This window comes from Canis lupus, chromosome 18, assembly GCF_048164855.1.
Source record: "Canis lupus baileyi chromosome 18, mCanLup2.hap1, whole genome shotgun sequence".
Classification (NCBI taxonomy): domain Eukaryota; kingdom Metazoa; phylum Chordata; class Mammalia; order Carnivora; family Canidae; genus Canis; species Canis lupus.
Window position 1 is genome coordinate 5202278 of NC_132855.1, and position 25294 is coordinate 5227571.

The 25294-nt window shown below is 39.6% G+C and overlaps 1 protein-coding gene and 1 pseudogene across 1 annotated transcript in view; one reads left to right on the top strand and one right to left on the bottom strand.

Moving 5' to 3' along the window:
• The window catches only part of CAPZA2 (capping actin protein of muscle Z-line subunit alpha 2), a 60638-nt gene extending 37242 nt beyond the window's left edge, over positions 1 to 23396 (bottom strand). The window contains exon 1 of the mRNA XM_072783338.1: positions 23214 to 23396. Coding sequence (XP_072639439.1) covers positions 23214 to 23252 — 39 coding nt within the window. The 5' untranslated portion in view covers positions 23253 to 23396. The remainder of the gene's footprint in view (positions 1 to 23213) is intronic.
• Positions 2355 to 7478, top strand: LOC140608516 (RAB11-binding protein RELCH pseudogene; annotated as a pseudogene).
• Positions 23397 to 25294: the final 1898 nt, after the last annotated feature.

Genomic DNA, 25294 nt, shown 5'->3' on the forward strand with positions numbered 1-25294 from the left:
AATACTTTAAAATGTGAGTTACTTCCTTATTTCAGTCACAGACATGAAAAACATGTCATACACTTTAATAAATTCCAAATCCTTCTAAAAATGTGTCTGATGAATTCAGCAATAATTCAGGTAGTCATTGCAAAAATGTAATTTCCTCAAGGAACTTCTGAATATTCAATAACATCAGAAGGTAACAGGTAGAGATACTGTCATATTATTATGGAGGCACTGGCTAACATTAAAAAATATCATGTAAGTGGGCAGCCCCGGTGGCGCAGTGGTTTAGCGCTGCCTGCGGCCTGGGGTATGATCCTGGAGACCCTGGATGGAGTCCCACGTCGGGCTCTCTGCATGGTGCCTGCTTCTCCCTCTGCCTGTGTCTCTGCCTCTCTCTCTCTCTGTCTCTATGAATAAATAAATAAAAAATATTTAACAAAATCATGTAAGTAATGTAAAATTAAATTAATAATACATTTCTTCTCGCAAACAACTTATTTTGTTTTAAAGACTTCCAACAGTTATCTCTGGAAGTGATGAATAATTCATTTTTATACATAAAAAACTAGTATAAGCATTGCTATAAGTCGCAATGAGACATTGTGTCCTTAAAATCAAGTTAAACAATTCTGGGTTAAATAAAGGATTCTAATTACTTGCATTCTGATTAAGATATGATCTTTTCTACCATGTTTGTTTGCTTACCATAGTTTGAAACAACTCATGATTTTGGAGACTCAAAAACAATTTGTTATAGTTTAGACCTTATAAAAAATAAAGTAAATGGGTACTTTTTGGATGTTTCATCTATGGCTAAACATATTTAAACATTTAACATCTATACGAATTGTGTTTGAGGAAAGTTCTAATTGTTTAATACAAATTTTCAAATGACAAAAACCCATCTTTGTGTAACTCATGAAAATCACTTACTTCACGAGTTCTTTCTCGTAACCCAGCAATCTCATACAGGTATGTATGAGAAATGAATGTAAGAGAAATGTAATGCATATGTCCACAAGAAGAATGCCTAAGAATGTTTGTAAGCAGTCTTATTCATAATAACTCCAATGGTACATCAAGAGGAAAATGGAGGCTCCCGGCTGGCTCAGTGGGAAGAGCGTGTGACTTGATCTCAGGGTCATGAGTTCAAAGACCCATGCTGTGTGTAGAGATTACTTAAATAAATAAAACTTAAAAAAAGGGGGGGGGGAAGATAGATAAATGAACTGGGGTACTGATGCAACACCATGAACAAATCTCAAAAACAAGCTGAGAGCAAAGAAGCCAGACATATACAAAAAATACATACTGTGTGACTTCATTTATAAGACATCCAAAATCAGGGAAAACTAATCTATGGTGACAAAGGAAAGTATGGTTGGGCAAAAGGTGCAGGGATTGATCAGAGAGAAACATGAGGGAATTTTCTGAGATGATGGAAAATGTTCTTTAAGTGAATGGTGATAGCACATTTATTGTGAAAATTCACTGAGCTAAATGTTTAAGACTTGTGCATTTTATGGCAGTAAACCATATCTCAACAAAAAAAGATTTTAAAAAAATCTCTCAAATGATAGCATATCTTATTTTTATTATATATAAAATGTTGACTTTAAAAATTAGTAACCATAGACATATAGATGAGCAACAGACACATGAAAAGATGCTCATCATCACTTGTCATCAGAGAATGCAAGTCAACACTACAATGAGATATCACTTCACACCTGTCAGAATGGCTATAATTAAAAACACATGAAACAACAGGTGTTGGTGAGGATGTAAAGAAAAAGGAACCATCTTATAACTGTTGGCGGGAATGCAAACTGGTACAGCCATTCTGGAAAAGTTTAGAGGTTCCTCAGAAAGTCAAAAACAGAACTATCCTATAATCCAACAATTGTGGGCACAATTCTTTACCCAAAGAATACAGCAACACAAATTCAAAGGGAGACACGCCCCCCTATGTTTATAGCAGCATTATTCACAATAGTCAAGATATGAAAGCTGCCCAAGTATCCGCTGATTGATGAATGGATAAAGAAGAGGTGGTATGCATGCGCGCACATGCACACACAGACACACACACACACACACACACACACACACACACACACACCATGGACTGCTACTCAGCCATTAAAAAGAATGAAATCTTGCCACTTACAATAACATGGCTGGAGCTATAGAGTATAAGTGAAAAAAGTCAGATAAGACAAATACCATGATTTCACTCATATGTGGAATTTAATAAGTAAAGCAAATGAGCAAAGGAAAAAAAAAAAAAAAGAGAGAGAGACCCAGAAACAGCCTCTTAGCTAGAGAACAAACCGACAGTTACCAGTGGCAAGGAAGGTGAAAGGATGGATGAAACAGGTGATGGAGATAAAGGAGTACACTTGTCATGATGAATAATGGGTGATTTAAAATAAAAATTTGGGGGCAGCCCCTGTGGCGCAGCGGTTTAGCGCCGCCTGCAGCCCAGGGCATGATCCTGGAGACCCTGGATCATCGAGTCCCACGTCAGGCTCTCTGCATGGAGCCTGCTTCTCCCTCTGCCTGTGTATCTGCCTCTCTCTCTCTCTCTCTGTCTCTATGAATAAATAAATAAAATATTAAAAAAAATAAAATAAAATAAAAATTTGGGGGAACATGGTTGGCTCAGTAGACGGAACATACAACTCTCTATCTCAGAACTGTGGGTTCGAGCCCCATTTCGGGTACAGAGATTACATACATATATACATAAAATCTTTTTTTAAAAAAGTAAAAAAAAAACGAAAATACCCTTAGCAACCATGATAATTAATATTATTTGCTTTTCTTTCTTTTTTTTTTTTTTGGTAAAGATTTATTTATTTATTCATGAGACACAGACACAGAGAGAGGCAGGGAGACATAGGCAGAGGGAGGAGCAGGGTCCTCGCAGGGAGCCCAATGTAAGACTTGAACCCATATCCCGGGATTACAACCTGAGCTGAAGGCAGGTGCCCAACCGCTGAACCACCCAGGTGTCCCTATTTACTTATTTTCTAATTAAATATTTAAATCAAATATTTGTTGAATAACTGAACATTCAATATCCCTTCAAGGTAGGGATTCCTGTTTCCTCTGTCCTATACCCCGTACTCAGTAGTTAGCATATGTCGAATAAATCTATAAGCAAGAATAAACTCCCATTTATTTAAAAGTCAGAGAATGCAGTATTTCAAAGAAGAGAACATTTTTTTTTTAAAAGATTTTTATTTATTTATGAGAGACACAGAGAGAGGCAGACACATAGGCAGAGGGAGAAGCCGGTTCCTGCAGGGATCCCTAGACTCAGGATCACGCCATGAGCCAAAAACAAAGGCAGGTGCTTAACCACTGAGCACCCAGGCACCTCCTAAATGAACATTTTAAGAGTTATCACTAATACAATTCTATATATAGACTGTTAATTTTAAAATAAACTACACTCAAAAGCACAAAAACTTACGCTTATATAAGGAAGCAGTATAGTGTATACTCTCTGGAGCCAGACTGACTGGGTTGGATTTTCATCTCCACTACTCATTAACTATGTAAACCTGGGTAAATATATAGTATTAGCTATTATTAACAGTAACGAAAGTGTTGGTAATGATTAGTATAGCTATACTAATACAAGTACAGCTCTAGTATTCTTAAAAATAGCCCTGGAACAGGTATTTTCACATTACATGTTAGTTTCTTTGTGCCCTATAGTCACAAAAGGCTGGCATATGCCCAGGCATTTGTGTTGTTTGCAATGCATTCACTTCCATACACCAACACCCTTTCTACTCACTTAGAAGTCATCGTTCCCCTTTCTATTTGATTCTGTTCACTTCAAAAACCAGTGATAGTAATACCAGAGAAAAGCTGGTTTCCTAGCTGCATGGTGGGAATGTGTAAGATCGTGACTTTTAGCTAAGACAAATGATGTATACCCAAGGTTTGATCTTTTTAACTTGTATAAACTTCCATTTTTTACAGGGAAATTAAGAGGCATAAAATATATCATTTCTTAAACTTTTAAAACTTCTACCTCTGTTAGAAAAAATAAAATGTTCTCTAAAATTACTCTAAGATGGCTGTTACTACTTTCAATTTATGAAGGAAAAAAGCAGAGATCCAGAATCAGGATTTGAATGAAGTGTTCAAATGAAGTCCATGGCTTTTCAGAGAGCTGCCTCCGACTACAGCATCGTCTTTCTATGATGGTTCAGAAGACAGGCTGGGAACAAAAGAAAATTCTAGGCAATCTCACCTACTTCTACCACTTCTATAATCCCCACACAACAGCAGCTCTCAAATCTATACATCTACCATGTTTGTCAAGCTCGAGATACATTTTTCTAAGTATAACTTCTCTACTAGAAATATCCATCAAAATGTCTCAAAGATAGATGTTTTCACCCAAACCTACTCCCTTCTATTCTTTATAAAATTACTGGCACCACCTACAAATCATTTCACGTTCCCCTAGCCCCCTCAAGCACATGATCAGTGAGTGTCTATCTCTTTTGTTCAAATTCAATCCCAACTTTGATTTCATTCCATTCAGATCCACCTTGTTCAGCATTGTTACAAAAGCAATCCTGCCTCTAGTCTCATAATCTTCAAAATTCATTTTCCATTCTACCACCAGACTGGTATTTTTCAATGCAAATTCTGATGTTTCTTCCTGCTTAAAATCATCTGATGATTCCCCCACTGCCAACAAAATAAAGTCCAAAGTCCTTAATATAACATATAAAGCTTCTCCATATCTGAAGGCTATAAAATGTTAATTGTTAACAACATAAATTCTAAAATAAGACTGTATAGATTCAGATTACAGCTCTACCACCTACTACCTGTATGACCATAAGCAAATTAAATTGTTTCCTTACTGTCAGTAAATGAGATAACACACTTAGAAAAGTGCTTGGCACAGAATAAGCACTCAAATAATAGCTACTACTTTTTTTACTCTGCCATTTTCCAGCTCCTACAGCCTATCCACTCTTTTTCTCATCCCACGTATACATAACACTGGAGCCTCAGCACTCCATTCAGTCTCTTAAACAGGAACCCTCATCTTCCGTGCCTCCACATCACTGCATACATATGATCTGGCCATCTTTATCCTAACAAGATGTAATATTGTACACAGCAGAACTTCGTAGACTTTGCAACTTATCAGAAGAAAGATCACAAAGAAAGGCAAACTCAAAGATTAAATTATACTATTAAAAATTGTGGAGGGCTCCTGGGTGGCTCGGGTCATGATCTCAGGATTCTGGGAGGGAGCCCCACATTGGCTCCTCACTCAGTGGGGGCATCTACTTCTTCTCCCTCTGCCCCTCTCCCCACTCATGTACTCTCTCTCAAATAAATAAAATCTCTATAAAATAAATAAAATTTTGATATATTACCAGTAAATACTTTTGGTAATGGGTTAGTATTATTAAGACCTGTAGTATAAGGCCTAAAATTGAGGACCAGTATTATGTGGGAAAAACAGGAGGGCCTGGAATGGCCTAACTACAAGTTCCCATCTTGACTCTGCTCTTGCAGATAAGGTCCCCTGGTCAGACAACGCTCTTTATCATAGGGAACAGGCACAGTCCCTGCTTATCCCTGAGGAGCACACCAGACTGCAGAATTATTCAAACAAGCCAATCATATCTTCCTGTGGGAACCAAGGGATCACTCCACCCTCTTGATACTACAAAACTTGCATTCCACAGCCTTGGCTTGCGCACTCTGTTCCCAAGTGCAACCTCCAAGTGGCCCTACACTGTGTGTTGGTGTCTCCCTCTCCTGGGCTGTTGAGTACATGTGATTAATAAATCGCTGTTCATCTCCTCTGGTTTCATGTGTTGTGTGTTCAGTCACCCATATAACCTGAAGGTAAGTACCCTCATTCACCAACAGAATGAAGAGGAGGGGAATAAAGATCTCAGTGATCTGGGAAGTTCGAATTAAGATATGTAACTGGAGGACTAAGAAACAAAGAACTCGGTTATTTAAAATATATTTTAAGCAAAAAAATAAGATGACATAGAGTCCAAACATTATAAGGGCATGAGAAAGATTCTTCAAAGATCTTTATTTTTATTTGACATAAATTTAAAAGTGTGGTTATCTAGTTTCTTAACCTCCGATGGGTTTGTAGGGAGAAAAGAAAGGTTTATGGTTATACTTACAACATTTAAAAAAAAAAGAAAGGTCTAAGCAAACCTGACAAAGGCTGAAGAAAAATAGTTCCTTTACAGGAACAAGAAAATCTACAATCATGTCCTAAAATTCAGGAGCTAATCAAACCTCTTGAAAAGAGAACTCTAAAATTCTTAGTAAATCAATTTTTATATAAGAATAACTATAAGCTTAGATGAAAGCTGAAAATACTATCAATATTTTGAATTATAGGATGATGTATATTAAATATCAAAACCTCAAGACTCACTGCAACTCTGAGTGATCAAATAGTTGGGAAAAGTCTTGTGGATGTGGCCAGTGGAGTGGAAGATGAATTATAGGCTCTTCCACAATTTCAGGCAATGTTCCTCTACTCTTTTCTACTGTGTGACCTATAAAGAACTCTTTGCTAGTTTCCTTATTAAATTAGTTCACCAAATAGTGAGAAATGGTCTCTGATAGAGCAAATCAGAAGACCTGAAAGTCAAATGACTTTCTCAAAAATGAACAATGTGCCATCCTGGTACTCTTTTATGATTCAGTTCAACCTTCTCTGGATCAGAATACTCACAAATGCCTGAAGAAAGTGGACAGTATTCAGTTGTAAATCATTAAACTGCTCAAACAAGGGAAGGAGGGAGGATATTCATATTTCAGTATCAGATGAAGTTGATTCCACTATCCTTAAAGAGAATTCTCCAAATCCTTCCCCTAAGAAAGAAAAGAATACCATCTTCTCCACCAAGTACAATTTACTTTGATAAATAAACAAACTAATAGAAAACAGTCTCCTGCTTTCTCTTTGTGAATGTTGGCAGGTAGTCATTTAGAATCAGAGGTATCTCAGATTGCAGACAGTAAAAAAAGTATATTAATGCTGGGATACTGCATGCCACAAACTGTACCTTATGTGCTGCAGGCAAGAGGGGAGCTGAAGATGTCCTTCCTACTGTGTGGAACGTGCCTACATCCTGAGCCTACAGAGAGAAATCAGTTTCTCCATACACTTTCCAATTTGACCAAGAGGCCAGCAGATAAGCAAAGCAAATACTGAGGAGTTGTGTGGCATTTGCACAACCATTGGACCAACATGTGTAGAAACCAAACATTCACCACAGTGATGGGAAAAGATGAGTCACAATATCCAGAAAGATGACTACTAATGGCTCAATCCTGTGGTACCCTTGGTTCTTTGAGTGTCACAACAAATGTAAATAACAGATAAGGCACACCTGGTGTAAGAAGCTATCATCAAAATCTTTGGTATCATGACATACACTGACCATTCAGATAAATATTAGTAGAGCACTGAATTGCTGCTTTTGGTCTTGGGTAATCAGAAAGATTAGGTAAGGGGCACCTAGGTGGCTCAATTGGTTAAGTGTCTACCTTCTGCTCAGGATCCCTGGGTCCTTGGATGGAGTCCAGCTCCCTGTTCAGTGGGGAATCTGTTTCTTCCTCTGCCCCTCCCCCTGCTCATGTTCCTTGCTCTCACTCTCTCTCAAAAAAATCAAATAAAATCTTAAAAAAAAAAAAAAAGAAAAGAAAAGAGATTAGTTAATACGACACATACCATACGAGGCTTCCTTGACTACAGAATATGCAAGAGGGCATCTTATCTTACACCTACACTGCTGAATAAAACTGAAAAACCCCGGGAAGGAGACAAAGGGAGGGAGGGCTGGATAAACTTGCACATAAACTCCGCAAGTCACTTCTGCCTCGCAGTCCCCAATTCTGTCACTCTGCATTAGTGCCAGACTGCACTTTTTTTTTTTTTATTAAAGATTTTATTTATTCATGAGAGACAAAGAGAGGCAGAGACACAGGCAGAGGGAGAAGGAGGCTACCTGCGGGGAGCCCGATGTGGGACTCGATCCTGGGACCCCAGAGTCATACCCTGGAGGGAAGACAGACGCTCATCCACTGACCCACCCGGGCGTCCCAAGACAGCACCTTTCTTAAGCAAACCCAAGCTTCACCGTGAAATGCCAGAGAGGGAAGTGACTAGATCCTCCTGGCCTATGTTGCCTGTTTAAGATGTGTCTATTATTGGAAGAGCTGAACATCGGGCAGTGCTACCTCAACTTTATGATTATCTGCTAGAATATGAAGATATAACATGGTGGAGAGTTTAAAGATTATCAATCAGTTGTCACAATTTACAGAAATTGTTGGCAAAACTAACTTCAACAACCTATGTCTATGAATTCTCCAGATTTTTCTCTGCTTTTTCTGGATATTGCAAATTGGCAAAACTCTTAAAAACACTAAGGTAAAAATTTAGTTCCAGGAGATTTTGAGACTGTATGAAAAAGACATTGATTCTTTAGCAGGCAGTTGGGAGTCCTCACCCAAGCAGCTCTATGAGTAAGCTGACAAAAAAAATTTCAATTTTTAAAAAAAGCCTTGAGCAAGTGAAAAAAAGAGTGGAAAGGAGATGAAAGTATAAAAAACAGATAATGCAAGTGCATGGAAGCACATATACACATACACTACACAAATAGCTACCTGGAATCATTAAATTTAGAAGCAAATAGACCTGCATACCACAGAAGCTGCATGGGAAAAACCTATACTAAAAATTACTTGTTTAATTTAAATTTAACCAGGCACCTTACATTTTATCTGAGAACCCTGACAACATCCCCTTTTATTTCCATATTTTGGACATTACCCCACAGAGTTATCTCCTTCCTTATTTAGTCAGGAGACTAATTAGAGTTGAGATTTCTCAAACCTAGATGCCTGTTAAATTTTGCTTGGAAAGCTTTTGAAAAAATAGATTCCCATGTTCTATTTCAGATCTACTGAATCCACCTTTAGAGCACTTAGATCTAGAAATCTGTATTTTACAAAATCTCCCCAGGTGATTTTGATGCATGGCCAGATATTGTATCTATTGCAAAGTTTGAGGTGTTGTTCCCTCTGAAGAAAGGTATCATAGGTTTCATGTGATTCTTAAGGAATGTGATACCATTAAGGGTCGCTGCTCTAGAGACTGGTGATAAAGTTAAAAAAAAAAAAAAAAAAAACTAGTATGCGTTTTTCCACTTCAACTACAAAAGTACTTGACACTGTTTCCTACAACTCTATAAACTGCCCATATCTCTTTGAGTTATAAGAAAAATAAAAACAGAAAACATGTTTTTGAACTCTTACTGTATTTAAAGTTTATGAAGTGATCACTATTGCATGCCTGTGTTATACACTAATTTATTTCAAATATTAAAAGTGGCAATTTGTTTTGATAAGTTTTCCTTAAGAATTTTTTCCTTTAGGGATCCCTGGGTGGCGCAGCGGTTTGGCGCCTGCCTTTGGCCCAAGGCGCGATCCTGGAGACTCGGGATCGAATCCCACATCAGGCTCCCGGTGCATGGAGCCTGCTTCTCCCTCTGCCTGTGTCTCTGCCTCTCTCTCTCTCTCTCTCTGTGACTATCATAAGTAAATTAAAAAATAAATAAATAAATAAAAAAAATAAAAGGCTATAATGTTTAAAAGTCTTACTAAAAAAAAAAAAAGAATTTTTTCCTTTATAACTATCATTTTGAACAGTAATTAAAGACAGAGCTCTTGTCAATCTGAAACTAGGCTATCTACTGAATTAAAAGCAATCTTACTTAAATATATTTTTGCCATTTATTTAAGACTAAAAAACCCCCCCATGATTCCAAAGTAGGCATTATAGTTAACTAAAAAAGAAAAGTTATGTATAAACTATTATTTATCAATTTCTTTCTCTCCCCTGAATCATTCCCCTTAGCCCATGAACATTTCTAAATTTATTCTATCTTCAAAAAAAGTACTCCTGAATTAAATAGTAAGGGGAAAAATGAAGCAGTAATGCCTATTCTTTCTCTTCTGTTCACTACCAAATTTTGTCAAGAGTAATTTATACTGGGACACCTGGGTGGCTCAGCGGTTGAGCACCTACCCCTGGCTCAGGGCGTGATTCTGCGGGCTCAGGATCAAGTCCTACATCAGGCTCCCTGCCTGGAGCCTGCTTCTCACTCTGCCTACATCTCTGCCTTTCTCTCTCTGTGTCTTTCATGAATAAATAAAATCTTAAAAAAAAAAAAAGAATAATTTATACTTATTGCCACCACTTCTTGCCTTTCTTTAGTCAACACTTATTAAACATCTAATACAGTGACACTCAACTCCAGTGTCAACATTCAAATCATCTGGAAAGCTTTTTCTTCTTTTTTTACACGGGTACAAAGGCTCTAGGCCTCACCTGTAAGTGAAGCTTGTGCATCCATGTTTGTTTATAAACTCTCCAGTTGATTCTAATGTGCAGCTAGAGTTGAAAATCACAGATATAATGTATGCCAGGCGCTCTACTGGAATTACAAAGATGAATAAGGCACAGGGCCTGCCCCTGAAGAACAAAGGAAGTAAGAAAATCAGATAAACCTATTAAAATTGGTACATGTTATTTTAACAAAGGTATATACAAATTGCAAAGGGAGCACAGAGAGGCCAGGATACAAAAGAGATAAGGGAAGTCTTTGGGTCTAGTTATTGAAGGATGAGCAGTTTATAATTCAAGACATGACTGAAAGGCCATTTCTGGAAGAAAGAAAGTATATGCACACTTTTTAGACTTGGGTAATCTGGCTTTTCTCTATCTGCACCCTGCTCCAAACTCTAGTAAAATTACCCTCTTAAAGGCCACCAGTGGAAGGAAATAATAAAGATTAGAGCAGAAGTAAAGGATATAGGGCAGCCAGGGGGGCTTAGCGGTTTGGCGCCGCCTGAAGTCCAGGGCCTGATCCTGGAGATCAAGTCCCATGTTAGGCTCCCTGCATGGAGCCTGCTTCTCCCTCTGCCTGTGTCTCTGCCTCTCTCTCTCTCTGTCTCTCATGAATAAATAAAATAAAATAAAAAAGTAAATGATATCAAAACCAAAAAAAAAAATCAATAGAACAAATCAATGAAACCAGGAGCTGGTTCTTTCAAAAAATTAATAAAATTGATAAACCGCTAGTCAGACTTATCAAAAAGAAAAGGGAAAGCACCCAAATTAATAAAATCACAAATCAGAGAGGAGAAATAACAACCACCACCACAGAAATACGAACACTTATAAGAGATTATGAAAAACTATATGCCAACAAGTTGGACAACCTAGAAGAAATAAATTCCTATAAATATAAATTACCAAAACTGAAATAGCAAGATATAGAAAATTTGAATAGACTGATAAGCAGCAAAGGAACTAAATCAGTAATCAAAAAACTCCCAACAAACGTCCAGGACCATATAGGGGAACTCTACTACACTTTTAAAGTTATTACCTATTATTCTTCACAAACTATTCCATAAAAAAAAAAGGCAGGAAAACTTCCAAATTCATTCTATGAGGCCAGCATTACCCTATCAAAACCAGATAAAGACACCACAAAAAAAGATAACTACAGGCCAGTATCTCTAATGAACACAGACACAAAAATCCTGAACAAAATACTAGCAAATCGAATCCAACAACACATTAAAAAAGTCATTCACCACAATCAAGTGGGATTTATTCCAATCAAGTGATTTGTTCAATATGCACAAATCAATGTGATATTTCATATTAATAAAAGGATAAGGAACATATAAGAATTTCAACAGATGCAGAAAAAGCATCTGACAAAGTACAACTCCCATTTACAATAAAAACCCCCAACAAAGTAGGTTTAGAGGGGAAAAAGTAGGTTTACAAAGTAGGTTTACACATCAATGTAAGAAAGACCATGTATGAGAAACCCATCAGCCAATATCATCCTAAAAGGGGAAAACCAGAGCTTTTTCATCTGTGGTCATAAACAAGATAGAGATGTTCACTGTCATCACTTTTATTCAACATAGTCTTAGAAGTCCTAGCTACAACAGACAAAAAGAAATAAAAAGCACCCAAAAAGGTAAGGAAGACGTAAAACGTTCACTATCTGCAGATGACGTGAGACTCTATATAGGAAACTCTAAAGATTCCACCAAAAAATTGCTAGCACTGATAAACGAATTCAGTAAGGTTGCAGGATACAAAACCAAAGTACAGATATCTGTTGCATTTCTTTTTTTTTTTTTTTAATTTATTTATGATAGTCACAGAGAGAGAGAGAGAGAGAGAGAGGCAGAGACACAGGCAGAAGGAGAAGCAGGCTCCATGCACGGGGAGCCCGACGTGGGACTCGATCCCGGGTCTCCAGGATCGCACCCTGGGCCAAAGGCAGGCGCTGCGCCACCCAGGGATCCCTCTGTTGCATTTCTATACACCAATAATGAAGCAGCAGAGAGAAATCAATCACATTTACAACTGCACCAAAAATAAGAAGATACTTAGGATTAAACCTATCCAAAAAGGTGAAAGACTATATATACTCTGAGAACTATAAAACACTGATGAAAGAGGGGCCCCTAGGTGGCTCAGTCAGTTAAGCATCAGACTCTTGGTTTTGGCTCAGGTCATGATCTTGGTGTCATGAGATTGAGCCCCATGTCAGGCTCCGTGATCAGTATGAGGTCTGCTTGAGATTCATTCCCTTCCCTCTCCCTCTACTCCTCTTCCCAGCTCGTGCATGCTCTCTTCCTCTAAAATAAATAAATCTAAAACCAACAACACTAATGAAGGAAATGGAAGATGACACAAAGAAAAAGACATTCCATGCTCATGGATTGGAAGAATATTGCTAAAATGTCTATATTACCCAGAGCAATCTGCATTTTTAATGCAATCCCTATCAAAATACCAACAGCATTTTTCACAGAACTAGAACAAACAATCCTAAAATTTGTACGGAACCACAAAAGATCCTGAATAGCCAAAGCAATTCTGAAAAACAAAGGTGGAGGAATCACAATTCCAGACCTCAAGTTATATTACAAAGCTGCAGTAATCAAAACGGTATGGTACTGGCACAAAAATATGGATCAATAGAACAGAATACAAAACACAGAAACGAACCCACAATCAAAGTCAATTAATCTTCAACAAAGCAGGAAAGAATATCCAGTCAGAAAAAGATAGTCTCTTCAAAAATGGCTTTGAAAATAAGAACAGCAACATGCAGAAGAATGAAACTGGACCACTTTCTTATACCATACACAAAAATGAACTAACAATGGATTAAAGACCTAAGTATGTGGGAGAGTGGGGGCTGGGGGGCAGTGGTTGAGTGTGTGCCTTTGGCTTGGGTCGTGATCCCGGTGTCTCGGGATCAAGTCCTGCATTGGGAGGACTTCTCCCTCTGCCTATGTCTCTGCCTCTCTGTGTCTCTCATGAATGAATACCTACAATCTTAAAAAAAAAAAAAAAAAAAAGAACTAAACAGGAAACCAGAAACCATAAAAGTCCTGGAAGAAAACACAGGCAGTAAGTTCTTTGGTATCAGCTCTCTCAACTTCTTTCTCGGTATGTCTCCTGAGGCAAGGGAAACAAAAACAAAAATAAACTTTTGGGACATCAAAATACAAAGCTTCTGCAGAGCAAAGGAAACAATCAACAAAACTAAAAGACAACCCCACGAAATGGGAGAAGATATTTGCAAATGACATATCTGATAAAGGCTAGTATCCGAAATACATAAACCTAAAAAACACCTATAAGATGAATAATCCAGTTAAAAAAATGGGCAGAAGACATGACTAGATATTTTTCCAAAGAAAACATAGATGGCCAGTAGACACATGAAAAGATGCTCAATATCACTCACCATTAGGGAAATGCAAATCAAATTTACAATGAGACACCTCACACCTGTCAGAATGGCTAAAAACAACACAAGAAACAGATGTTGGGAAGGATGTGGAGAAAGAGGAATCCTTTTGCATTGTTGGTGGGAATGCAAACTGGCATAGCCACTATGGAAAGCAATATGGAAGTTCCTCAAAAATTTAGAAATAGAACTACTACCCTATATAGGCAATTGCACTACTGGGTATTTAAACAAAGAATACAAAAACACTAATTCAAAGGGATACATGCACCCCTATGTTTATAGCAGCATTATCTATAACAGCCAAATTATGAAAACAGCCCAAGTGTTCAACAGATTGACAAATGGATAAAAAAAGACGTAGATATATAGGAATGGAGTATTACTCAGCCATAAAAAGAATGAAATCTTGGGGATCCCTGGGTGGCTCAGCGGTTTAGAGCCTGCCTTTGGCCAAGGGTGCGATCCTGGAGCCCCGGGATCGAGTCCCGCACCAGGCTCCTGGCATGGAGCCTGCTTCTCCCTCTGCCTGTGTCTCTGCCTTTCTCTCTCTCTCTCTCTCTCTCTCTCTCTCTCTATCATGAATAAATAAAAAATAAAAATCTTTAAAAAAAATAAAGGAATGAAATCTTGCCATTTGCAACTACATGGATGGAACTAGAAAGTATTATGCTAAGCAAAATAAATCAGAGAAAGATAAATATCATATGATTTAAGTCATATGTGGAATTTAAGAACCAAACGAGCGAAGGGAACCAAAAAGAGAGAAAGGCAAACCAAGAAACAGACTCCTTAACTACAGAGAAGGAACTGATGGGTTACCAAAAGGGAGGTGGGTGGGGAGATGGGTTAAACAGGTGATGGGGATTAGGGGTACACTTGCGATGGGCACTGGGTGTTGTAGGTCAGTATGAAATCACTATGTTGTATATCTGAAACTAATATTACACTGTATGTTAACAACTGATTTTAAATAAAAACTTAAAAAAATAAAGGCCACCAGTAATCTCCAGTCCACCACTTATATGGTCAGCCTTATCTGCACTAGTTTTCCCACCCATAAAATGGGGCTAATAACAAAATTACTCTGACAATTGACTGATTAATTAATGTAGTATACATAGTGGCATACAGTAGACCAAATTTGTTTCTTATCCCTGTATCTTAAATACAAAGGCTTTCCTCAAACCTGTATTCCTTTTAATCTCTGCAATACTGGTACTGCTCCTGGAAATCCTCAGGTTCTGTGCCATGAGCACCTACCTTGCTACACATATACTTCTACTTCAAGAATCACCCACAACTTTTTGTTTCTCTCCTTTTTATTTTCTAAAGAAAAGTATATCCAAAAGCATATGCTCTCTGATCTCTTCTCTCTGCTATGTCTTTTTTTTTTTTTTTAATTTTTATTTATTTGTGATAGTCACAGAGAGAGAGAAAGAATGAGGCAGAGACACAGGCAGAGGGAGAAGCAGGCTCCATGCACCGGGAGCCTGACGTGGGATTCGATCCCGGGTCTCCAGGATCACGCCCTGGGCCAAAGGCAGGCGCCAAACCGCTGCGCCACCCAGGGATCCCTTCTCTCTGCTACGTCTAAGCTTGTTCTCCTAAAAGTCTTACAGGTCTTGTAGCTTTAACCCACAGAAGAGGATTCCCAAATCTAAATAAAATCTCTGGGCCTGCTGTTCTTTCCAAGCTCCATTCTACATTTCCCTATCTTCTTAGGCATGTTCAGAGATATTCTCCTAGCAACTCAGACTCAGTATAACTCAAATCAAACTCAACATTATTCTTCCCAGCTATCCATCCTCTTCCTGAATCCTATAGTTAGTGGTGGTCCCACTTCCCAGTTATTCAGATTCTTCCATTTTAAAATTCAGATTTTAAAATTCCCTATCCTCCCATTCATTCACCAAGTTCTGTTGATTCCAACTCTGAAATCTGTTAGTGATCATTTTTTTCTTCATGTTTTGTGAAACTACTTCAAGTCAGGTCTTAACACTTAACCCAAGTTCCCATCATTCTTACTAGCTCCAATCTGTCTAGATCCATGGTTCTCAACCAGGGACAATTCTGTCCTATAGGAAAACATTCTGATTATCAAGACTGGGGGAAGGAGGTGCTACTGACACCATGTGGCCCATATAGGTGATCAAACCACCAACCTTCAGTGAGTCTAAAACCCAGTCTATGGTATCATTACTGCTATTCCCAAGTACCGCAGTTCTCTTTTCCTACCCTGAGCCCTCTGAAATTAGGTTAATAAATGTAACGTGCTTCAGCTAACTGAAACCTGTGCAGAAGTGTAGTGATCTGTTAGTGCATGTGTGATGGAGGAGGGGCAACTTAAAAAAAAACAGTGTGTTGGAGCACCAGCTGGTTAAGTACCTGATTCATGATTTAAAGTCAGGTCATGATCTCAGGGTTGTGAGATCAAGACCCACTTAAAATTCTAATAATACATACATACACACAAAATTAAAAAATAAAAACCAGCCTGCTTCCTATTCACATTTCCTTCCCACTGCTGCCAGGACTGTGGGAAAAAGCTTAAGATTTGTTGTTGCTGTTTTGGATAAATGTAACATGCTACATTTTGTAAACTTAAGGTGTAAAGCATGTTACTTTGATACATTCATATATTGTAATATGACGGCCACTGAAGCAATACATACCATTATTAACATCAATACAGTATTTATATTATGTAATATATATATTACATATATATGTATATGTATATGTGTGTGTGTATACACACACACACACACACACACAAATTTGTACCCTTAAATACCATCAATATTACCCCACAACCTGTTTTCTGGTGGCTTTGTTGCTCCTTTTCTTTTTAAAAACAAGTCTGGCTTTTTTATATTTCACATACAAGTGGTATCATACAGTACTTGTTTTTCTCTGACTGATCTCACTTAGCATGTGCTCAAGGTCTTTCCATGTTATCATGAATGGCAAGATATTATCTTTGCTCTTGGCTGAATAATATTCCATTGTTTATGCACAACACACCAAAAAGTCCAAGTTTACACTGAAATCTTCCAACACCTTAAACTCTATGTGACTTCACTGAGTGGGGTCCTTCTGGTGCTCACCCACAATACATATATTATATAGAGTACGAAGATGTCATACAAAGCTCCCTTCCCAAACCAACCCATGCTAAGATTTTAGCTTGTTAGCTGTCACATTATATCCTTGTTTACCTTGATTCACAATCAATATAAGAGGTATAATTTAATGTACCACCAAAAAAGGGAAAATGCCACTAGTATCATAAGCCATTGATTGTATAGCACAGAATCATATGTTGTTTTCACATCATACTTTTCAACTTTAAAAATTACTTTGCACTGTTTTTATACTTCATGTTTTTACACTAAAATGCAGTGTTCTATGTATCTTTTATGTAGAAATGGCTCCCAAAAGCACTGAACAAATACTACTGTTTTGCTTTAATGTGCAAAGTCTGAAAAACTCTACTAACGGTATAGCAACCATCTAGATCTAGATGTTCTGCTTGCTATAGGAATCAAGGTTCTGCTTGCTATAGGAATTTCTACATTTTATTGGTGCAATGACAGAATTCATTCATCTACAGAATGAAATTAGGAATGAGTATTTTCTACACTAATAGCTTTTGGGTTAATAAGAACACTATAGGGGATCCCTGGGTGGCGCAGCGGTTTAGCGCCTGCCTTTGGCCCAGGGCGCGATCCTGGAGACCCAGGATCAAATCCCACGTCAGGCTCCCGGTGCATGGAGCCTGCTTCTCCCTCTGCCTGTGTCTCTGCCTCTCTCTCTCTCTCACTGTGTGCCTATCATAATAAAAAAAAAAAAAAATTTAAATAAGAACACTATAAATTTTATATTAATTATGATGGCAACTTGTATTACTTTTAAATACGAACAAAATTTCTAAAACCAAATTATGATTGTGTGAGGGAGGATTATATAAACTACTTATAAAGAATATTTAGTATGTGTAAATGATTTGAATCATAGCCAATATCACCACCTGTACTTAAAGAGCACCAAAAGTTTCATTTGACTATCTAAGTCTTTAAAGTCTAAAGCATTATTTAGAAATGAAAATTTAGGTACACTAAATTTTCCCTCAAAAACTTTACCTCATGTTACTTTTTTTTTTTTTTAAGATTTGTTTATTCATTTTACTTATTCGAGAGAGAGAGCGAGAGCACACAAGCAGGAGGGGGAGAAGGAGAGAGAATCGCAAGCAGACTCCCCAATGAACCAGGAGCTGATGTGGGGCTTGATCTCAAGACCACAAGATCACAACCTAAGCAGAAACCAAGTGTCAGACTCTTAACCAACTGTGCCACCCAGGCACCCCATATGCTACTTCTGCTTTTCATAAACCTGTTTTCATTTTGTGAATTCACAATTCCTTTGTTCATTCCCTCACTAAAGCCTTCTACTCACTACATGCAGTGTATTGACAGTTGCTAAAGATATTATTTCTGCACTTATGAATTCCAACAGAACAAAAGAAAAAAAAACAGGTTAACAGACAACTATTATGCAAAATTATATTTAATACTAATGATATGTTATAGCCAGACACGTGGTCTGCGATAAATCTTGAGGGATGAGTAAGATTTTCATCTTTCAAAAAAGTGGACTAGGAAGCAGTTCTAACATCAAAAAGTGGGTAAGAAGGTATCAGCAAAACAAAACAAAAAAAAAAACAAACTACAATTTACTGTGTGTTTACTATATGCCACGTACCATTTATATGTATCCTCACATTTCAGAGGAAACAGGCTGAGAGGTTACATACTTTATCCAAGGTGCTAGATAGACGTGGACTAGCACATAGGTCTTCTTCAATTCACAGCATGATTAAGTATGTATTGGAGTCAGAACTATCAAAGTAAGGATGGGATACAAGGCCACTAGTATCATTTTCAAGAGTTGGGCTTCCTTGTAAAGGCAATGGAGGATCCAGCAACTAAAAGTTTGGGAGTACAAAAACAACATACTAAAACATGACTCTGACACAGGAAATTGGTGGAATTAGTCTAGAAAGTTTATAACAAAAAGCCTACTGTGGCAAATACAAAAGAAGGGAAAGGCCAACTATGAGACATTCTTCTGATCCTACTTGTCCTCCTCTGGCTTTATTTCTCCCTTAACTGTGTAGTCACAGAACAGGTATAGTCAATTTGTATTCTATTCATACCATAAAATTTTGTTACTGAACAATAGTAGTTAATAATGTAAATAATAGTTTAATAGTCTGGTCAACTGAGACGTAAAAAACTAAAATTAATATAAATGAATTACCTTTTCAAGCAAAAAGAAATTTTTTGCACAAGACACATTTTGATGATGGGAGCAACAAGATTCAGAAACAGACTCTAAGGTACAGAGCTCGAGGAGGCAAAAGTTAACATAAAGCTGAAGTTAAAAACCAGGATAACTAGAATAATGGAAATAGAGAAATAAAGAGAAAAATGAGCAGGAGATAGATTTCTGCCCCACTTGGTGTAGAAGGAAAGGGGAAGGGAGGGAGTTTATGAATTTACTCTTAGGAAGGTTCGGTCTGAACACATCTCATTAACTGTCTCCTGTGAAAAGGACGAGCCAATAAAAATGTGTGACTAGTGCTCAGAAGGGAAGTTAGGACTGAGCTATGTATTTGAGAAATGTTCATAAAAATGAAGCTATGGAAGTGGATCACTCTTATCATCAGAGAAAGGTAGGAGGGGTTATAGGGAAAAAAAAACAAAAAGATCCTTTCCAACTAATAACTGTCTTCCTTCTGGAGCTCGGGAGTGACTTTCCTCTGTTAGGAGGGGCGTGAAACGTATTAATTCTCCTGCTTTATACTGTAATTTCACATAATTTCAAATTCACAAAATTGCTTTACTCTACAATGCAACTGACCCCAGGAATGGAAAACATGAACTGTTTTTGGCCTAGAATTTCTAAACAATGTAAAAAAAAGTATCTCTGGGACGTGCTACCACAAATGAGTAACTTTAAAGAACATCACTGTGCTTCTTCAGATAATTTTATTTCCTATTAATCTAGTGGCCAAAGGTGAAAAGGTTATTAAATTTCATAGTGGTATCCTCACAAAGCAATTGTACATGATTTTAAAAAACAAAGATGTTATTCTAGATGAATCTTTATAAAATGCTTCCTACCTTAGTTTGCATATATGAAACTATACCAGTAGCATAAAATTTTAAAATGTGTAAATAATAAACTTTGTCCTAAAATAAACAAATTCAGTTTATAATGCAACACTATTAATGTTAGATATTTACAATTTTTAGTAAAAACAAAAAGAACTACTGTTTTCTCCTTTTCCAAAAGAAGTTGTCAACAAATTGAAAACAAAGATAAAGCCAGAAAAGATCCTATCATTCATTGTCAAGGGAGCGTAATTGTCACAACAGTACCAACTCTGGATTCAGACAGACAGGTATAAATATCCCCTCTGCCTGGACACCTGGGGAGCTCAGTGGCTGAGCGTCTGCCTTTGGCTCAGTACCTGATCCTGGAGTCCTGGAATCGAGTCCCACATAGGGCTCCCTGCATCGATGGAGCCTGCTTCTCTCTCTGCCTCTGTGTCTCTCATGAATAAATAAATAAAATCTTTAAAATATATGTATATATATTCCCTCTGCCACTTCTTACCTAGGCATCCTTGGGTGAATCACTTAAAAGCTACTGAAACCTTATTTTATGTACCTGTGAAATGGTATAATAAAACCTACCTCAAACTTACAACATATTAATGAATGTATGTACCGGTCTGGGCCACCCAATGTACGGGTATTATGTAAATTAACAGATTCCCTTCTTCAGATCTTCAATCAATAATGGAAATTCCAACAGCTTAATAGTATTAAAAGTTTATTTTTGAAAATTACAAATAAGGTGGCAGAAAAAGTAACACGATTTAAATATTAGTTTTAAAATACCAAAAATAAATACATAAAAATAAAATACCACCTTTTAAAATTTTATTTGATTCTATACCCAACCTACTCACAAAAGATTAAAAGAACATTTAAATAACTAAAGTGGCAAGTGTGTTAGCATTTCATTTCACCAGTTATTTGAATGTAACCCAGAAGTTTGGTCTTCTTAAATCACTAAATATAGCAATGAACTATATATGAAAATATCAACAAAATAGTCTTAGGAAACAACAAAAACACCAAATTCCTTCAAATTTTTTTTCTTTTTTTAAAATTTTATTTATTCATAAGAGACAGAGACAGAGAGGAAGAGACATAGAGGGAGAAGCAGGCTTCCTGCGGGGAGCCCGAGATGGATGGGACTCCATCCCCGGACCCCGGGGTCATGCCCTGGGCCTAAGGCAGATGCTCAACCGCTGAGCCACCCAGGCGCCCCAAATTTGAATTTTCATTCATTTAGTCTTAAACCACCAAGTTGGGAAAGCTTGGAGGATTAAGACACCCTCCTCCCTCCTCTTTAGGGAGTTTAGTGCCCTGAGAATGCCAGATAATGAGGAACCTCGTCAATTCATTTGGAGAAAACTTTGCCATTTTTAGGCCTTTACAACACACGGCAGGACTCTATTAACTGCCGCACTGAATTCTCTCTCCTCAGCCAGATTCTAGCCACTTAAACTACTAACCACTACTTAAGGACAGCAGAATGAGACCATGACAATCCCTTTAAAGACCTTTAGCACTAACTTTAAACGTGTGTGCTCGGATCCTGAACATTTTCTGTGGTGAACTCATGGTTATTTAACCTATTATAGCACAAGTGCACACTTCAGAGCAACTTTTGCATATGCAAGGGATCTGCCTGCCAGGTCCGTGAATTAGGGAGAACCTTGCAGCTCTCCCCATCTTGTCCTTTTATGATCACTTGCACCAAAGGGCTCAGAGGGAAGAAAAGCAAAGCAAAGCAAAGCAAAGCAAAGGAAAGGAAAGGAAGGGGAAGGGGAAGGGGAAGGGGAAGGGGAGGAAAGGGGAAGGGAAGGGGAAGGGAAGAGGAAGGGGAAGGGAAGAGGAAGGGTAAAGGAAAGAAGGAAAAGACAGGAAAGGAAGATTTCCAAAATCGAAGATGAGGCCCACTAATGCACATTTACATCGGGAAGGCGACAGGACATTACATTTTGGTGCTAGTTTACATCCCAGGCTATTAAAAAAACAAAACAAAACAAAACAAAACAAAAAAACATGGAGCAGAGCTGCAACTGAAAATATCCTTAGGCTTTACATCAGGATTTCTTAAACACCCTGAAGTGTGTTTCATCCGCGGCTGTACCGCTTTGGAACTTAAAAAATAAATAAATAAATAAATAAATAAAAATAAATAAATAAATAAAGGTGAACACTGTGAAATTAAGAGTGGACGCTTGGAAAACTGTAACTATCTCAATCCACAGATTAGGTCCCGTCAACGTTTCTGAGTTTGAGAAACGTCAAAGTTCTTCCGGGAAAATGCGGAAAATCAATACGCCCCCCCCCCCCCGTTTTCCCCCCTTCCCCCCCTTCCCCCTCTTCCCTGGGGAATGGGCCCTCCTCACAGGGAAAGGGGGGGGGGGCGACCTCAGAGACCCAGTTTTAGGATCAGATTCCTTTTTGTTCGAAATCGCTTGAGACTCTGGGGCCGTTCGCGAGGTTTCGAAGCTGGCGCGGCCGCCACCACAGCGGCGCCGGGGCGGCCGGGCCGGGGCGGGCGGCAGACGGCGACGCGGAGCGGGGCGCGCGGGGGTCGCGGGGAGCGACTGGGCCGCCTCGCAGCCAACCGCGGAGCCGCACGGCTACGGCGACGGCCGGAAAAGAGAAACGGGAGACGGCGGGAGGGGGAGGGGGGGAGGGAGAAGAGAGACTTCCACTGGGAAAGGAGAAAAAAAAAAAAAAAAAGCGAAAAAAAAAAAAAAAAAAGCGTCGAGAACCAGAAAAGGAAGCGTTTTGGCTTCTGGGAGGAGGGAGGAGGGAGGAGGCGAGGGTCGGCCTCCCAGGCGCCTGCCCCCTCAGCCCTCGGCCCTCGGCCCTCAGCCCGGCGGCAGCCGCCAGCCCAGGCCCCGCGCCCAGGCCGCGACCCGGCGCCCCCGCGCCCCCGCCGCCCCCGCCGCCGCCGCCGCCGCCGCCTGTTTCCAGAGCACACACCCTACAAGGCGCGGCGCGGCGAGGCGCGGCGAGGCAGGCCCGGCGCAGACCTGCCCCCGCGCGCGGCCTCCGTGACTGACAGCGGCAGGCGCTGAGGCGCCGCGGCGACCGGCGGGCAGGAAGGGCGGCCGAGGGCACACGCCGAGGCCCCTCCGCGGCCGCCGGCCTCCGCCGCCCGCGCGGCTCCTACCTTCTCCTCATCGGACAGCTGCTCCTCCAGATCCGCCATTTTCCTCCCGGCGACAGACCGCGGCGGCGGCGGCGGCGGCGGCCACCTGACTTCCCCCTCGCGCCGTGCGGTCCTCCGCGCCCCGCGCGCCCCCGCCGAGGGAGAGGCCCGCCGCCCAGCCCGCCGCGCACGCGCACGCGCCCCGGAAGCCCCGCCTCCTCCTCCTCCTCCTCCTCCTCCCCCCTCTCCCCGCCGGCGCCGCTGTGCGCATGCGCGGGAAGCCGGCCGGCGCCGGGGGGCGGGGCCGAGCGCCGGGGGGCGGGGCCTGCCGCCGCGGGTGAGCAGCTGGGCCCGCGTCTGCGGCGGGTACATCCTGAGCCCATCCTGAGCCCATGCTGAGCCCATCCATCCTGAGCCCTCCATCGTGTTCCCGTCAAGCCCTCGGCTCTGCCAGCCACCCGGGGAAACAGCGGACGAATAGAAGCTTTGCAAGACCATCTGTTTTCTTCAAATCACTAGAAAAATATTCCGTCTTTATTAAAATATGCACGCACAGCCCAGCCCACACTCGGGACCTTGCTCTCGGTACAGTCAGTCGTGCATTCACTTAAAGAAATGTTAACTGGTCCTTTACCGTGTGCCGGGTTGGTCCCTGCAAATACACAAGGAGGAGAGAAAACCAGAGATCTCTGCTCTCCAGAGGCTCCCTGTCTACTCTGGAAACAAGCACTGAGCAGTTGGGGAGGGCGCTGTGCTATGGTGGGGGAAGACAAAGTTGTGTTAGAAGACGTGGTTCCTACTCTTCTGAACTTCATGGCGAGGTTGAAATCAGAGAGCCCTGTAAAATTTGAATTTCAGATGAACAGTGAATATCGTTTATGCATAAGTACCTCCCATGAAGCATTTGGGATGCACTGAGACGGTGTTGGTGGTTTTCAAATTGTATGGGAATCCTTTACTTTGATTTGCAAAATCTGAGAAGCTTACTCGTGACATTTCAAGTTCAGCAAAAGAGTGAAAATGTAGTAAAAACTGTGTATGTGAATTAGCTGGGGATCTTGTTAAAATGCAGTTACTGATTCTAGGAGGTCTGCGATGGGGCTGGAGAATCTGCCTTTATAACAAGCTCTCTCACACTTTTTAGCAAGGCCTGTAGAATTCAGATAGGACTTAAGACTTTATAATCGTTATGCTGTACATCTAAAACTAAATCAATGTTGTAGGTCAACTATGTCTCAATTTTAAAAATATTTTTAAAGACTTCATTCAGTCAAGCGCATGAATTCTATAATTTCTTTTAACTGTATCAAGAAGATGGTATTGGGAGATTTCTGAAAGGATTATCAGAAATGATACATAACTGCTGGTTGTGTCACTGTGAAGAGACGCATATAAAGTATCACCAAGATTATGAAGATAGTGTGACTCAAATTATTGCAAAGCATTACCAAATTTGGGTGAGGTTTCTAGAGGAAAAGAGCAGCCTGTTAGTCAAGCAACAGCATCTACTGAGAAACCCAGTGTGTACACATTAATATTAGGTGTTGCTAAGTAAACAGAAACAAACAAAAAACAGAAGAAAGGGGGAAAAAAAACCCAGAAGTAGAGTTGATGCAGCAAGTGGTGATGACTAAAACTGATAGTAATCAGTTGGAGAGAGTAATCACCTTCATTAGGTTGTATATGGAGGAGAGTGCCTAGACTTTAGAGAGGAAGAAAGATCTCAAAGTGCAACAACTTAGGATACAGAGTTAGAAGCCTGGATTATTCTTTTTTTTTTTTTTTTTTTTTCAAGAGGCCTGGATTCTAATAGCAATTTAGTCGCTTGAGTGCAAACTTGAATAAATATTCAGCCTCGTTTTTTTCTCCTGGAAAATGGGTATAGTAATGCTGATAGATACCTTACTTCATGAGGTTGTAGTGAGAAATTGATGAAGCAATGAATGAATGACCTGTCAACTATAGAAAAATGAACATATTATTTATTTACATCCGATGAGGTCCCTGACCAAACCGTGTGGTTTATTCTCTATCATACCTTCTCTGCACCATTATCCTCAACAACACACCTGCTTTTTCCTTCACGTGTCAGCAAGCATCCC